Here is a 17,727-nt window from a genome sequence, read left to right as displayed (position 1 = left end):
TATGTTAATACAGCTAGAAGAGGACACATGCCAACTCTATCAACTTATACAGCTTTTGCTATTAGCTAATTATCATATAGCCATCATTTTAAAACCAGGACCATTGTTAACTGAACCATGCAAAGATTCTGCTCAGAGCTCACTTACACAGAAGATATAACCTTTCAAGTAGGTATACATTCACTTCGCAGATAAAGAAATTAGGGGAATGTCGTGCGGTGGTGGCACACACCTTTAATCCCAGCACTTAGAAGGCAGAGGGTAGGTAGATCTCTGTGAGTTTGAGGCCAGCCTGGTATACAGAGTGAGATTCAGGACAGTCATAGCTGTTACAGAGAAACCCTGTCTTGAAAAATAAAAACAAAAAAAAAAAAAAAAAGAAAAGAAGGAAGGAAGGAAGGAAGGAAGAGAAAGAAAGAAAGAAAGAAAGAAAGAAAGAAAGAAAGAAAGGGAAAAAAAACAAACTAAGGGAAGGTATTCCCCCAGTATCTTGGCAATTTGTGATAAAACCTCACACACTTGAAGATAGTCCTGACACGAGAGCTTGGTTTGTTGGCTGGGTTTTTGTCTTTTCAGACAGGATCTCACTTGTACCCTAGCTCAGTCTCAAACTCAAGATCTTCCTGCTATGCTGGGTTTTGGGTCTGCATCACCACGCCCAGTCTCATCCCGTGTTTTCTCAGCCATTGGCCTCCCACCCTTTTCCCCACAGGGCCTCACTGTGATCCTCACAGGAGTTCTGGGAGATAAGCATCTCCCTTATGCAAAAAAGGAAACTGAGGCTTGGTAAGAACAAATGTGGTGCACAACTGCAATCCCAATACTCAAGTCCTCTGTACCCACTTGAGTTGGGAGTAAACTAACAGGACAACTGAGAATATAACAAGCAGCCAGGCATGGTGGCCACCTCATCTGTAATCCCCAAATTCAAGAGGTGGAGGCAGCAGGAGCTTGAATTTGAGGTCAATCTAGGTTACAACGCAACTACAAGGAGATATCCTGTCTCAAAACAAAACAAAAAACACTAAATAAAGGAAACTGGAAAACAGTCTCAGTGGTTAAGAGCACTGGCTGTTCTTCCAGAGGACTCTGATTTGATTCCCAGCACCCACATGGTGGCTAAAAACTGTTTGTAACTCCAGTTCCAAGGGATCAGACACCCTCTGCTGAGTGACCTCAGCAGCCACTGGTTCTAACATGGTGCACAGACATACATACAGGTAAAACACCCATACACATAAAATAAAATTTAATTAAACAAAGACTAAGTATCCTCAACTTGAAAAGCTAAGGGTCGATCCATCAAGACCCTCCTGACACTTGGGGCAGGATATTACCCATGACAGACGATGGTAAAAACAGACTTCAATCCATCCTGAGCGGCATACTTACTTGCATGATTAAGCTCATCACGGACCAAAAGTAGTAAGGGTTTTTGGGGACAATCTTATACAGAGCCATGCCAGCCTGAAAGAGAAAGAGCTTAATTTAAAAAATATCAGACAGACAACAATAAACTGAAAATGAAAACAAAATCTTGGTGTGTGATAATACATTTCCAAGGAGACCAGTAACACAATTACATATTCTACTTGGTGGCAGTACAGGGTCACCTTATCACTGCACTATAGCAACATGAGTAATCATAAATGCCAAGTTTTACAACCTGAGTGACAGTTCAACTTTAGAACTACTGAAGTCCAAACTTATAAAATGGATGTGACACAGTACAGTTTTAGGAAGACTACCAAAACCCACAAAATTTGACTGAGTGTCCATCCATGTGCTCTCCAGGCTGGAGCACAGTTCAGTTGGTAGAGTGCTTGTCCCCCCCCATTCACAAAGCCATGGGTTCGATGCATACACCAGGCCCGGCGATGCATGCTCGTAGTCTCAGGCACTTGAGAGACAGAGGCAGTTCAATTACCCTCAGTTGCACAGGAAGTTTGAAGTCAGCTTGGGCTGAGACCTTCTCCAAGCAAACAAGCCACAGCACAAGTCCTCATGGAAGACAATGAAACAACTACAACAAAGCGGGGTCACCAGACAGGATATGGGCTTGATGGGAAACATTAGGTCCTTCCAAGATATCAAAAACTACAACTGACCCCACAAGCCGCACAATGGAACACGGCTGTAATAAACATGGCCTCCCAGAGCTTGAGCAGTAGAGAAGAAGAGCTCAGGAGCCCAAGGTGACCTTCAGCTATAGTGAGAGAGTAACATGAGACCCTGTCTCAAACAACACATGAAAAAGGTGACTAACCCTCTTACACAGTATGCCCACACTTGGAGCAGATGCAGACACACAGAGTAAAATTACTCAAGCATACTTGAGACTGAATTGCTGTCCCCAAATTCCTTTGAATTCAAGAAGGGAACCTTTTCCGGGCATGAGCAAAACCCAGTACAAACAAGAAACAGATAAGGCAAAATGTAAACCACACACACAAATAATTCACTAGGGGTGATGTGTGTTCATACATATGAATTCACATGTGTGCACATGCCTGTGGAGGCCAGAGGGCTTTTTTGAGACCAGTTCTCTTACTGGGGCTTGTCAATTAACCCATCTCCCAGGTACATAATACACATCTAACCAGTTAAAATTTACCTAGCAACAGAAATGTGTATAAAAACATGCTAGAAAGATGGCTCCATGATTAAGAGTGCAATGGCTCAGCGTTAGGAGCACGGGTTGCTCTTCCAGAGATCCAGATTCAGTTTCCAGCACCCACAAGGCTGCCTACAACTGTAACTGTAGACCCAGATCTATAGTTGCCCTCTTCTATCCTTCTCAAGTACTGTACACAAACATACAAGCAGGAAAATACACACACACATACACATATACATACATACAAAACAAAAGGGGCTGGAGAGGTGGCTTGGGTAAAGAGCATGTATTGTTCTTCCAGAAGGCCTGAGTTTGATTTCTAATGCCCATGTCAGGCAGATGACAATTGCCTGAACTCCAGTACCAGGGGGATCTGATGCCTCCAGCATTTACATGCACATACACACACACACACACACACACACTAAAAGTAACAATAAATAGAATCACATGCCGGTTGATTTCAAGAAAGGTGAGATCACACACATGTTGCCCGTGGCTCCTTAAGAGAAAATGGGGAAGTATCACTATGAAATTCCCTGAAAAATAGTATTTCAGATGGACCTCAAAGGACAAAGTGAAGCTCTAAGCTAGACTGGAGATATTTATGATGCACAAGCTTTTGAGGTCAACAGGTAAGTCCTCAAGTCTCAGTAGGGGAAATGACTCTCAACAAAATCAAAGTGAGTCACGGGTTGGCTCAGCGGTTAATAGACCCTGCTGTCCTTCCAAAGGACCAACTGGCAGACATACACACATAAAGAAAACTACAGAGGGCCGAGCAGCTTAGCCGTGGAGCACTGGCCTAGCACTAGAGAGCCTGGTTCAATCTCTAGCACTACCGAAAAGTCAAAGAGTCAAAGCTGAGTTTTGCACTATGGGTGGCTGCCCACCCAGCACATAAAAGGCCCTAGGTTCAATCTCTAGCACCAAACATGAGACAGGAAGGAAAACAAGTTCATGAGAGACACAAAAAGTTCTTCTACTTTGAAAACAGATATAAATATAAACTGATTCTGAGGAAAGTTTTGTATTACTACAGTATTATTACCATGCCTGACTTTCTATTGCCACAGTGTGATACTCCAGGTAATGAACAGTTAAAGCTGGGCGTTGGTGGCACACGCCTTTAATCCCAGCACTCGGGAGGCAGAGGCAGGTGGATCTCTGTGAGTTCGAGGCCAGCCTGGTCTCCAGAGTGAGTGCCAGGATAGGCTCCAAAGCTACACAGAGAAACCCTGTCTCGAAAAACAAAAAAACAAAACAAAACAAAAAAGTAAATAAATGTTAGCATAACATTCTTCAAACATACACAAAGAACCCCTAAAGTCCAATGCTACCTCTGGAAAGCAAGAATTATAAATTCCAGCCATGGGGACTTCTCCCGTGGTGAATTTATTTAACTCTCAGAAGGCTAAAGCAGCTCAATTAACTGAATGTAAACTTCAGAGCAGCTGTCTGTCTGTTTTGTGCTCTGTGATCTCTGCCTATTCATTTTCTGAAACCTGAACAGCATGTCACTCAGGGGAGCAATCTGAAGCTGAAAGCAAACTAAAGCAAACACATCCGCAGCCAGACAGAGACAAGCAACTTCCCCAAGTAAAGCATTTCAAACCCTTGAATAATAACTGCTCATCACCACACACACAGCAGCTCAATCACAGTAGACTTTACACCATGCCCAGAAGCCTGTGGACTCAGTTACCTGTTGCATCTTCTTGTACTCGCCCACTCTGGCGTAGGCCATGAAGAGGTGAGAGTGATACTCCTCGCTATTGGGAACTTTCTTCACAGCCGCCTCATAAAGCTTCGTGACTAACTCCGCTAAGAAGGAGAAAAGCAAGACTGGGTTTTGTTTCTGTGAAGAGAAAATCCTAATGCTCTTTCCTGTTCGGCCAAAGCAAGTGTTCTCAATCTTTCTAACGCTGCAACTCCTTGTGCTGTGCTGACCCCAACCATAAAATTCTTTTTGTTGCTACTTCATAACTGTAGTTTTGCCACTGTTATGAATCGTAACGTATATAGGCTCCAAAGCTACACAGAGAAACCCTGTCTCAAAAAAAAAAAAAAAAAAAAAAAAAAAAAAAAAAAAAAAAAAGGTTCCTCCTGCCACTAAAGGATATGGAAGTTTTGTCCCCATCTGAGCACTGATCATCAAATTTACTAGAACATTACATAAAACAATGTATTTAATAATAAAATGTTGAAGAAATTCCAATGAAGCTGTAGTGTGGTGGTAGAAGTCATTAATCCCAGCAGTAGAGAACAAAGGGGCAGGCAGATCTCTGTGAGTTCCAGACCAGCCTAAGATCCTGTCTCAAAAAAAAAAAAAAAAAAAAAAGAAACAAAGAAAAAAGAAACTCATTTTGATTCTCATTCCAAGTCAAGGAAGCTCATGCTTTTAACTACCCTAGTCAAGCTCTTCAAAGGCCACGGGCAATACACTCATCTCTTTATTGTCATCCACACAGCTTAGGGGAGACATGGAAAGTCACATACGCCGATGCATCTCCCGGTAGAGGATGGTCAGGGCCTGCAGAGAGTTGTCATCTGTGGGCTCAAGGGCAGCCACCTCCTGTGCCAAGGTGAAGGCTTCTTCCTGTTTTCCAGTTCTCTGTAAACCAATTGCCTTGAGAACCTGACAGCAAGAAAAGAAAAATCAGCTTCCTTTGGAAAGAAAAGCTAAGGCAGAGTAAAGAGTCCCAGATCTGCACCTGGGCTACATAGTGAGATAAAGCAAGGAGAGAGGTAAGGGCAAGCCTGGTGAAGTGCTCTGTGGAAACACAATAGCTGCGCCTGCTGCCCAAGGATTACTACTTGCTCCTAATCCCAGTGCTGGGAAGGCAGAGGCAAGTGAGCTCAGGGATCAGTGGCCTTCCAGTCTAGCCTACTTGGCAGGTTCCAGACCAGTGCAACTGTCTCCAAATAAATAAATAAATAAATAAATAAATAAATAAATAAATAACAGTTGTGGGGTGGAGAGCTAGCTCAACTTGCTGGTCTATAATGAAGACCAGACCAGATTCATGTTAGGCAGCCCACACACCTCACCGTTAACTCCAGCTCTAGGTGACCTGATTGATGCCATGTTGTAGTCTCCACAGACATGGAGGAGGGGGTATATACACAGACATGTAAATAATAAAATCTTTTCTTTCTTTCTTTTTTTAAAGACAGGTTTTCTTAGTATAACAGCCTTGGCTGTCCTGGAACTGGCTCTACATGCCAGGCTGGTCTGGAACCCACAAAGATCCTCCTGACTCTGCCTCATTAGTATTGGGATTAAAGGAATGGGCCACCACCGTTGGCTATAAAATCTTTAAAATGTTACCTTTGTCTCCACATGTACGCACATATGCACCAAAACTGATGAGTGCACATATGTACACACAAGACAGGGAAATGGGAACCAGGAGCAAAGCCAAAAGTAGAAGCTGCAAGGGACGCTAAGCTGTGATGAACTACAACTGTTCTCGAAAAAAATAAGTAGCAACTCAAAATTCCTTCTTACCCTAGTCACAATGAAAGCAGCTAATACTGCTTTTAAAGACTGTGAAAATAAACTGGGTGTGGTGGCACATACCTATAATCCCAGGAGGTAGAGGCAGGCGGATATTTGTTAGTTCAAGGCCAGCCTGGTCTACAGAGCAAGTTCCAGGGCAACCAGAGACACACAGGGAAACCCTGTCCCTGTGCCAGACAAAAATGATTGTGAAAATAAAATTAAGTAGTATCCCAAAATATACACAGTTAAGCTTCAATTAAGTACTATCTATGCAATATAAAGTGCTCAGGACAGTAAGTAACGGGGAGGGGGGGCAGGGCTATCAAGTAAGAAAGCTGGGGAGCCAGCTTGATGGGCAGAGGTCACTGCACATAAATAAGCCTGGTGACCTAATTCAGTCCCTGGAACTGACATGGTAGACAGAGAGAATCAAGCCCTGAATGTTGTTTCTCCTCTGACATCTACATGCTCTGCACTGTGGCATCTGCACAGGCACAGGGAAGAAGGAAGGGAGAGAGGGGACTGGGCAGGGGAGGGAGGGAGGGAAAAAAAAGAAATGGACCTGGGAGGGCAAAGCAGTAGAATCAGAACTTCAAAGTCACCCTCAGTTATGTAAGACCATGTCTCATAGATACAATACAAAATACAAAACACAAAACAAATATGAGAAAGAATTACAAATACAACTCACAGTCCAGTGTGGTAGCACATGCCCTTAATCCCAAACTCAGGAGGCAGAGGCAGGAGGATCTCTCTGAGTCTGAGGTCAGTTTGGTTTCATATCAAGTTTCATGCCAGCCAAGGCCACATAGAAACCCTGCCTCAAAAAATATAAACAATATTACCCACAAATGTAAGTAAAGAGCAAATGCAGTTACCTTTGCACAGTGAAGATCTTTATGTTTCTTCAACAGTTTATCAGCTTGCTGAATTGCCATTTTATTATTCCCATTATCAAGATAATCTACAAAAAAAAAAAAAAATCAGAGGCATCACAATCCTTCACCAACAAACATGAGAAACACAGTTCCCTTTGACACCTATTTTTTACTTAAAACATCCTGGGCCAGGCTCAGACTAGCTTCAAAGTCACTATGTAATCTAGGCTGGCCTTGAACTCACTGGGATCTTCTTGCCTCAGACTCTCAAATGCTGAGATTATGGGTGTGCACTGTATAGTAATACCCCGCCCATCCTTTCACACTAGACCCCAGTTTAGGATTGTGAATTGAGTGGTTGAGGCCAGCCTGGGCTACATACAAAGCAAGGCCATCTTTTTTTTTAATAGACTTTCTCTTAGATTAGTCATATTTTTAAATATTCATTTATTGGTTGGTTTTTCAAGACAGGGTTTCTCTATGTAGCTCTGGCTGGTCTGGAACCAGGCTGGCCTCAAACTTACAAGATATCCACCTGGTTCTGCCTCCCAAGTGCTGGGATTAAAGGTATGCGCCACCACTGCCTGGCCAATCTATTTATTTTATGCATATTAGTGTTTGGCCTGTATGTATGTCTGTGTGAGGGTGGTAGAGCCACTGGAACTGTAGTTACAGACACTTGTGAACTACCATGTAGGTGCTGGGAATTGAACCCGGGTCCTCTGGAAGGGCAGCCAGTGCTCTTAACTGCTGAGCCATCTCTCCAGCCCCTCCTTTTTGTTTTTTAAACTAGTTGTCTTTCATGTGCTCAATTTGTTAGGGTGACCATTTGATAAACAATCAAAGCTGGGGTCAGGACTAAGGACATTTCCCTATTGGACCTCGGCCTCACCTCTGAGAAGGGGCTCCACTTCGCTGGGAATGCGGTATGACCACAAGTAAACCACAGAACTGCAGCCCACCCCAGTGTGGACATTTGACCCAAGCTGGGTAAATCTGGTTTCTTCCTGGTAACCAGTAGCTACAACACTAGATGGCTGCATCGGAAAGCCATGGGCAACCCCAGGTGGAAAAGCCTAGATATATGGAGTCTAGGGTTATCAGTGACTGCTCTAGGACTTCCATTCAGAAGCTTCATAGGATATAAACAGGATGGGGGGGGGCAAAGAAAATGTCACCTTCAGGCTCTGATCCTGTAAGAAAGGAAATCCAAGTAGTAGTAGTAATAATAATAGTAGTAGTAATAATAATAATAATAATAATAATAATAATAATAATAGAGAAATAAGAAGAAAAAAAAAACTCCCTTTATCCAAAACTCCCTGCAAGCGGGGCTGGAGTGATTACTGACTGCTCCTGCACAGGACCAGAGTTCAGTCCCGCACCAACATGGCAGCTCACAATTACCTGCTCCAGGGTATCCGATATCCCCTTCGGGCCTCTTTGGGCACTGCACACATGGGGTACACCCACACAGGCACATATACTTTAAAAAATACAAAAACTTGGAAGCAGCCACCTTATGAAGTCTGTGGAGTGAGGATAAGGGACCCTCCCTCCTCTGACCACAACTTAATATGGCTACAAAGCCAACGGGGTTTGCCCTTGAAGAATGCAAACAGCAAAAGAAAATGAGTCTGATGCGGGCAGTGGTTGCACATGCCTTTAATCCCAGTATTCATGAAGCAGAGGTAGGTGATCTTGTGAGTATGAAGCCAGCCTGGTCTACAGAGCTAGTTCTAGGACAGCCAGGGCTATACCAGGGAATCCTGTCTGGAAAAGAAAAAGAAAAAGAAAAAGAAAAAAGAAAAAGAAAAAGAAAAAGAAAAAGAAAAAGGAAAGGTAATCAGTCTGAAGAGCAGGGCAGAGACACTCCCTGGCAGCCTCCTAGCTTCGTAGGAGCACTACACTCTGCCCTCAGGACCAACCAAGAACTCTGAGAAGCCTCCTAACAGGGGCTGTTGCCTGTGGTTTCTGTCCCCAGTGCCACTGCACTACATTCTACCTGATGTCAAACCCTCCTCCCCTAAAGCTTGGGCAAAGACTGATTAATTAATTGGCCTCTAACTTCTTTGGCAAAAGTTGGTTTTCATGTCAGGTGGTGGTGGCGCATAGCTTTAATCTCAGTGCTTGGGAGGCAGACACAGGTGAACCTCTGAATTTGAGGCCAGCCTGGTCTACAGAGCAAGTTCTACACAGAGAAACCCTATCTTGAAAAACCAAGTTAAAAAAAAAAAGTTGGTTTTTAACTTACATTACTGGGTCTCTAATATAAATCACATAGCCCTTGGACAAAACAGGCCAGTAAATATGATATCCTAAGTTAGTAAATCTTTTAAAAACGTATTCAAAAGTAATTGTGGTTTGGCGAGGGACTGCTGCTACCCCTTAGTAAAAGGAGTCTGACATATGAGCCAGAGGGAAGCCTGACAGAGGTGGGAATGGCACTGGCTTCAGTGCAGCTTCACTGAGTATGGTGAGCACCAGCCCAAAAGACAGGCTGGGTACCTGGTCCTCACAGACAGGACTAGAGAATCCCACAGCAAGATCGCAGAGAGGACTAGAACCCACATGATAGCTTTTCTCCGGCCTGCTTGGCCCCACCTTGCCTTCTCTCACCTTCTTGCTATCTTTACTAGTGTCTTTTTGTTTCTTTTAAAGAAGGAGGGTACAGATAGGAATTTAATGACATTTTGTTTCATTGTTTCTGCCCAGCAAGATACAAGTTTCCACTGCTAATATGGATATATGTTATAATTATTGGTGTGAGGTGACATAGGATCTCAGGTATCCTGGGTCAGAACTATGCAGCCAAAGATGACCTTCAACTTTTTTTTTCTGATCTGTTGTTTATCCTTCTCTTTCTTTTCTTTTAGAGACAGGGTCTCTGTGTAGCCTTGTCTAGGGGGAACTTGCTATGTACACCTGACTGGCCTTGAACTCACAGAAGTCTACCTGCCTTCACCTCCCAAATACTGGTATTAAAGGGAAAAAGTTACACTTATGTATTTATTTATTTATGTGTGGAGTACAAATGTGCCACTGTGAGTTCAAAGCCTGCCTGGTCTACATTTTAAGTTCCAGACTAGCCAGGGCCACACAGTGAGACCCTGTCTCCAAAAACAAACACCCTAACACATTCAATGGTAATTAAGATAATAAAAATACATTTAAAAAATTTAACCCTATTTCCTACCCAATATTCTGAGCTCTCTTAAAAACAGAAGCCTAATGAATGGTTCCTGCTGCCTTTTAAACTAGAACAAGAGCTCAGCCACCTACAACCCCAACACTCAGGGAGGTGGAGGCAGGAATGTCAAAACTTGAAGGTCTTCCCTGGCTAAAAAGCTAGTCTGTGGGCAACCTGAACTACATGAGACTAAATCTAAAAAAAAAAAAAAAAAAAAAAAAGGCAAACCTATGAAAGGAAAACCAAAACACCTCCGTAGTCCTTTGAACAGCTTACAAGGCCGAGTCCCTATTCCTCTGCTGTCTGGTCCTGCTCCCGTTCTAACACATAGAAATCCCACCACAGAAGTCTTCTGATTGTGTCTCCTAAGTGGGCCATACTCTAGGGGTCTTCATCAGTATTTCCCTCATTCCACATTCAAAATAGAACATTACATCCACAAGGCTGTTTCAAGACCTGCTCCTAAAGCCCAGGTATCCACACTGCATGATCTCAGGGCAAGCCACTTTTCAGAGCCCTCAGCACAAACACAGCTATTGAATGTCTGGGCTGCCAGTGGAGCTCAGTAGACCCCAAAAGCTCGTAAGACCACATGTGGTGGCAGAGTCTATGATCCTGGCACACAGTAGACAAGAGTATCTGAAATTCAGGGTAATCTACATAGCAAGTTCTAGGTCACCCTGGGCTTTCTGAGACACTCTCAAAAAATGTGTGTGTGTGTGTGTGTGTGTGTGTGTGTGTGTGTGTGTGTGTGTATGTTCACACACACATTATAGTAGTTATACACATTATGGTAAAAACCACTTGTACAGGTTAACAAGTAGATCTCTCATGACCATGAATTTTCTTTTTCCCCTGGGCCCCAGTGCTAGAGACTGAAACAGTGGCCTATACACATTAGTCAGACACTATCACTGAGTACATTCCCATTTAGACACAGCTTTTAAGTGGTTATGTTTTCACTACAGAAGAAAGGATGTTGTGCCAAGTGAAATTTCTACAGAAAGTCAAAACAGGAGCTGGTAAGATAGCTCAGGAGGTAAAGTGTTCATGCAAACATGAGGACTAGGTTTGATCCCTGGATCAAGTAAAAAGGCTGACTACAGTGACATACATTTGTAATTCTAGTGCTGGAGAAGCGGAGACAGGACAGTCCCTGAGGGTCTTGGCCAGCCTAAATTATCTAAATTATCTGGCAAGTACCAGGCCATAAAGAGACCCCAAGTCAAAAATGTGTATTCACGGGTTGATGCTGTGCATGTGGAAGTTAAGAGGACAACTTTCAAGAACTGGATCTCTCCTAACACAGTGAGGGTCCCCAGGATGGAGCTCAGTGCTTTAACCCACTGAGCCATCATCTCACAGCCCCAACAGCAGTAGTATTGGCAGGGGTAAAAAGCACTATGTTCACCCACTCAAACCAAAGAGCCACTGGGTGAGAACCACCACCACCACCCAGCAAGAGGTCATTTCAAGAAAGCAGGAGGATGGGGTGGCACTAGCCTTTAATCTGAGCATTCACGTGAGTGAGACAGGAGGGTTTTGAGTTTGAAACCAGCATGAGCAACTTAGGGAGCTCCAGGTCTGGACTATGGAAGCCTGTGTTCAACCCCAGCCCTACAACTCACTCCTTACAACCTAAGTCTGCTAATCTGTTTAGCCTTCAGTTCCCTGCAGTGGCTAGCTCTCAGTTAATGCAGTAAGGGAACATCAGGCCATGGCTGAGCTCCACAATGATGAACTTGCTCATGGGTCAGCTAGTACAGCCTGGATTTAAGGATTAGCAGTTGTTTAGGAGCATCCATGTGTTTGACCAACAAAATTCAGGAGGTCTAAAGGCTGAAGGCTGAAGCATGGCCTCTATTCCTGCCACTTTATATTAGGCCCTCAGAAGCTCTCCTCTATCCCCATTAGCTGGAACAAAAGCTACATTAATTCAGACTTCAGCTTTGAGAATATAAATAAATAAATACATCTGACGTATGTCAATGTGTTCTCTATTGAACAATTTAAAACACTATTAATTGTAACTGAATGTAGGACCAACATCGTTCTCTTGGTCTTCAAGAACAATGTTATAAATCTAATTATTCTTAAGTTTTGAGTCTTTTGTAAAAGTGCAAAAAAAGGAGAAGTCTGCAGGCGGTGTCTGTATAAGGATGTGATTCACAAACCATGAAACCTAAACTGAGGTTTTACTTTCTATTACCCAGAAGCAGAAGAGCAGCTGCAAGCCAGAGACCAGCCTGGTCTACATAGGGGCTTCTCTGCCTTCTGCAAAGGCAGGAGGATGTACAGCAATGGGAAATCTGAGTCCTCTTTCTGCTAGCCCATTGACTCTGTGTTCTTAGGTAAATCAAAGTGGTATGGATTTCTAGCACAGCAGTTAAGACAGTGTGCTTGGGCTGGGCTTCAGTGGCCCACACCTTTAATCCCAGAAGTAGGTGGACCTCTGTGAATTCAAGGCCAGCCTGGTCTACAGAGTGACAGCCAGGGCAATACATAGTAACCCTGTCTGGAAAAAACAAAACAAAAAAAGACAGTGTGCCTGGAGTTCAAACTAAAGTTCAGGAAGAACTAACAAACAGCTTTAGATAAATCACATAAGAGCAATAAAACTTGTTTCTCCAGCTGTCGCGGGGGAGGAGTTAAATGAGATGTCCCAGGTAAAAGCTCTAGGACACTGACTAAAGAATCTTATAGCAGACTGTTCTTAGCCTGATATTTTCCACTGCACAGGGCCATTAGTACTAGAAACAGGAAACGTGAAGGTAAGCCATCACACAACATAGCACCTAGGGCCAGCAAGATGGCTCAGCAGGTGAGGGTGCTTGCTGCCATTCTTGACAACCTCAATTTAATCCCAGAATCCACATGATAAGAGAGGACCAATTCCCTCTACTAAGGTGTTCTCTGAACTCCACAGGGACACAGTATTAGTTGTGTGACCACACCCCACCATACAAATGTAATCAAAAAAATGCATCTAACACATATATAAAATTATGAACACTGGGCATAGGGCCACATGCTTGTAAACCCAACAGCTGGGAGGAAGAGGTATAGCTGAAAGTTTGAGCCCAACTGGCCTATAGAAGGAGTTCCAGGCTACTGTACCCAGGACTAGTTAGTGAAACCTTGTCTTACAAAAGAGCAGCCTAGTGCTAATCCCAGCACTCGGAAGACAGAGGCAGGTCTGAGTTCGGGACCAGCCTTCTCTACAGAGCCAAGGCTACACAGAGAAACCCTGTCTCAAGACAAGTAATTTCTGTGAGTTCTAGGCCACCCTAGGGCTACATAGTGTGATCTTCTCACAGGGAGAAAAAAAAGAAAAAAGAAAGGGGGCAGGAGAGAAGGCTCAGGTTTTAAGAGCACTTGCTACTCTTCCACAGGACTCCAGTTCGAGTCCCAGCACCCACAGAATGGTGCTGTAACTCCAGTTCTAGTGGATCCTAATGCCCACTTTAGGCACCAGGAACGCATGTGGCACAGACATCGTGAAGGCAAAATACTTACAGAAGTAAAATAGTGGGGGGAAAGGGGGAAAAAAAGTAAAGGACGGGGAAAAAAAAAAAAAAGAAACGAAACAAAAACTGGAGCACTTGTACCAACTTGCTAGAAACACAAGCACCCACTCTGCCAAGGGAAAAAAAAAACGCGGAGCCACACTGAAAACCTGAGGTCTACTTCAGCAAGAACCCCTGACCTTGACTCTTCCTCATCATTACAGGAGACAAGACCATACATACAACCATCAATAAGGAAAGGCAACGCAAAAAGGAACCACTTGCAATAACAGACCAGCTCAGTTATCTCAAAGTGTCTCTCTGACTCAATTCATTGAGTCTTTATTCCATCAAGGTAGGAAGATATAACATCAAGGTTCATTTTAAAGCCTGTGGGTTTGGGGCGAGCGCCGTGAAGAGGGAGCCACACTAAGCACGCCGAAGGCAAGCTGCAGAAAGGAAAAACCTTCCAGCAGCCCGGCCCGCACCTCCGACACCAGCTATTACCATCTCTTCCCCGCTATTCTGGGCCAGGCGACCCCATCCCCCTGCCTCCCACGTGTGCCCAGAGCAGCTGTTCCTGCAGCGAGTAGCATCAGGATAGGGCTCGATCTGAGTGACCTTGCATCAGCCCTTCTCTGGGCCTCAGTTTCTCCACGTGCACCAGACTTCGTCCATTCAGACAAAGCCCGGATCCTCATCCTCGTTAACAGAACCGCTATCACTGGGGCATCTCCTCTCGGAGAGCATCCCACCTCATGCCGAAGCCGGTTGTCACCTGCAAGAAAGACCACGGCCTCCCTGGGAGCCGCTGGAATAAAGCGACCTAGTGCTAGCCCTGGTCTGGCCGGAAGGCGCGTCCCGCGTCTTCTGACAGCTGCATGCACCCGCCGATGCCACCTCAGGGACGAGCTTCGCCGGGCAGGCACCTACGCGAGGCCGAGGCTGCGGCCTAGCGCCCCGCGCGGCCCGCCCTATCGTCGCCCCATACTGCGCGCACCCCCGGTGGCCCTCCGTGGCCTTCGCCCGGGGCAGGGAAGGCCTCGGGTTGTCGCGCTGGCCAGCAGGCCGGCTCCAGGTACTCACCGTAAATGGGCCGGAGGCGCCGGTCGTTAGGATCCTGCACATGGCCCCGCGTCGCCATGATGACAAGCGCAGAACCGCAGTGCGCACGCGCCAGGCAGGCCCCCGGGAAGGGGCCGTTAAAGGGCCAGCGTCGATCTCGCTGGCGTATCGCGATAGTGGAGGGGCGCTGCAATGGGGTGCGCCTGCGCGGAAAGGGAAGTTCGCCTCCCCTTTAATTGGCGCTGTGGTTTGATTTTTTGCCGGTAGAATAATTTGGACCCCAGGGAAGGTTGTTGCCGCGGAAGGCTTATTCCCCTTGAGAGGGAGAGGCGTGGAAAGCGAAAAAGCATTTAATCCCTTAACTTTACATCTTGAAGAACCAGTTGGTCTTGGCTTTGATTATGGAGCTGCGGGGAACTCCTGGAGGAGTGTGAGCCCTGGGAAAGAGATCTTGCCCAACAGTGAAACTGCAAAAAGTTTATGAGCCCCTGCCCTGGACTCGATTCCGTGAGTCTAGACACTAGTGCAAGCAGTTTAAGTAGATAGTGTAATATTCATAACGCGCTAGACGTTATCATTACCTTTCTTTACAGATCTAGTCACGGCACACAAGGTTATGAAAGCTAATTATCTACGAAGTCATTTTAGGCGTCAAGAGCTACAAGGAACTAAAGGTGCATACTTTTTTTTGTATGTTTATGTTTTGGGGTTTCCTTTCTATCTTAATTTCTTTTTTCTTTTTTCTTTTTTCTTTTTTTTTTGGGGGGGGGTTTCAAGACAGGGTTTCTCTGTGTAGCTTTGTAGCCTGTCCTGGAGCTCACTTCTGTAAACCAGGCTGGCCTGGAACTCACAGAGATTCACTTGCCTCTGCCTCCCGAGTGCTGGAATTAAAGGTGTGTGCCACCAACACTTGGCTAAAGATGCACATCTTTAATCCCAACACTGGGAAGGCAGAAGCAGGGGGATCTCTGTGAGTTTGTTTCAAAGATTTCCTACCAGGTGGTTGCCTGCCACCTTGTTTGCTCACAGGCAAATATATCTTCCTCTTCACACCAACAATTTGCCCTCAATTCATGGCGACATCATAACTTGCACAGAAAGGTGAATCTAGTAGCTTTTTTCAAAGCCACAAAGTAGTGGTATGTAGGGTGTATATTTATAAACTGGGACCTGAGGAAGTTAAGAAAAGAGGACAGAGTCAAAGCCAGTCTGGCGTAACTACACAGTAAGACCCTGTTCTCAAAAGACAGAGAGAGAGAGAGAGAGAGAGAGAGAGAGAGAGAGAGAGAGAGAGAGAATGATACATATTGAAGTTTTGAAGTTGATTTGGTTTGGTTATTTAAAACATTGCACAATGTATACTGCTGTCACAACAATACATAGTATCGTATACATTTGTATAACTGTACCTTTAGTTATTTCATGCGTGTGTCTGTGTATAGGTGGGTGGGCTCTCCAGTACCACTTGCAAATGTGAGGGTGGAGGTGAGAGGACAACTTAGAAAAGTCAGTTCTAGGGGGCTGGAGAGATGGCTCAGAGGTTAAGAGCATTGGCTGCTCTTCCAGAGGTCCTAAGTTCAATTCCCAGCAACCACATGGTGGCTCACAACCATCTATAATGAGATCTGGTGTCCTCTTCTGGCATACAATGTATACATGATAATTTTTTTTTTTTTTAAAAAAAAGGGTTTACATCCAAATGAAACACACACCGAAATCAGCAGCCACACACAGTACTTGCTCTAGGCCAGCTTTTTTTAACTCAGTAGGTCTGGGGGAGTACACAGAATGTTTTGAATAGCTGTGTGTGTATGTGTGTGGGCATGTGTACCTGAAGAGCCCAGAGGAAGATGTCAGCTACCCTGCTCTATCCCTCTCTGTCTTATTCCCTTGAGACACAGTCTCTCAAATGAACATGGAGCTGGGCTGGTGGCCAACAAGCAAGCCCCTGAAATCCCCATCAGCTGGAAACCCCACCCCAAGCACTAAGCCAAGCCTGGCCTTTCCATGGGTGCTAGAGATCGGGAGTCAGGTAGTCATGCTTGTTCATCAAGCTCCTAATCATTGAATCAGCTTCCTGCCTTATTGTCTTTTCTTCTTTTTCATTTTTGTTTGTTTTTGGGTTTGCCTCTGCCTCCCGAGTGCTGGGATTAAAGGCATGCTCCGCCACCACCTCCCAGTTGTTTTTTTCTTTTTTTTTTCTTTTGCGTATGACTTCTTGCTTACAGGTAAGCCTGTGCACCACATGTATGTGCCTGGCACCAGCGAAGGTTATAAGAGTGTGTCAGTTTCCCTGGAACTTGAGTTACATAAAACAGGTTTTGAGCCACGATGTGGATGCTGGGAACCAAACTCTGGTCCTTCAGAAGATCAAACAGTGCTCTTACTTGCTGGGCTCTCTCTCCAGACTCTAGTTTCAGATTTTTGAGACAGGGTCTCTAGTAGCCTAGACTGGCCTCAAAGTCCAGATTCTCCTGCCCTGACTTCCTCAATTCTTGAATTACAGTTGTATGCCACCACACTGGCTGGCTTGGGTTCTGTTGGTGGTGGTTTGTTTTGGTTTTGTGGTTTGGGAACTTGGACCTGGGTTCTCATGTATGCTGGGCAAATGCTCTACCACAGAGTTACATTCCCAGTTCTCTCTGTCTCTGTCTCCTCTCTCTCTCTCTCTCTCTCTCTCTCTCTCTCTCTCTCTCTCTCTCTCATTTTATGTGCACTGCTGTTTTGCCATGGATGTTGGGGTCCCCTGGAACTGGAGCTACAGACTGTTATGAACTGCCATGTGGGTGCTGGGAATTGAATCTTGGTTCTCTGGAAGAGCAGCCAGTGCTCTTAACCCCTGAGCCATCTCTCCAACCTCCCAGCACTCTTTTTACTTTTGATTTTTAGACAGGGGCCCACATTGAGTTGTTCAGGCTGGCCTTTAACTTACTCTTCAAGAAGCTGGAACTACAGGCCTGCCCCAC

General features: G+C 44.9%; 1 protein-coding gene across 2 annotated transcripts in view; it reads right to left on the bottom strand.

Moving 5' to 3' along the window:
- Naa25 (N-alpha-acetyltransferase 25, NatB auxiliary subunit) overlaps positions 1-14,923 on the bottom strand; it is a 44,593-nt gene extending 29,670 nt beyond the window's left edge. For both annotated transcript variants that reach the window (XM_027414091.2, XM_027414092.2), the window contains exons 1-5: positions 14,783-14,923; positions 7,001-7,086; positions 5,117-5,255; positions 4,323-4,441; positions 1,393-1,467 (exon numbers count right to left, since the gene is read on the bottom strand). In XM_027414091.2, coding sequence (XP_027269892.1) covers positions 1,393-1,467; positions 4,323-4,441; positions 5,117-5,255; positions 7,001-7,086; positions 14,783-14,840 — 477 coding nt within the window. In that variant the 5' untranslated portion in view covers positions 14,841-14,923. The remainder of the gene's footprint in view (positions 1-1,392; positions 1,468-4,322; positions 4,442-5,116; positions 5,256-7,000; positions 7,087-14,782) is intronic.
- Positions 14,924-17,727: the final 2,804 nt, after the last annotated feature.

Source organism: Cricetulus griseus, chromosome 4, assembly GCF_003668045.3.
Source record: "Cricetulus griseus strain 17A/GY chromosome 4, alternate assembly CriGri-PICRH-1.0, whole genome shotgun sequence".
Taxonomy (NCBI): domain Eukaryota; kingdom Metazoa; phylum Chordata; class Mammalia; order Rodentia; family Cricetidae; genus Cricetulus; species Cricetulus griseus.
This window is presented reverse-complemented; position numbering and strand designations above follow the sequence as displayed.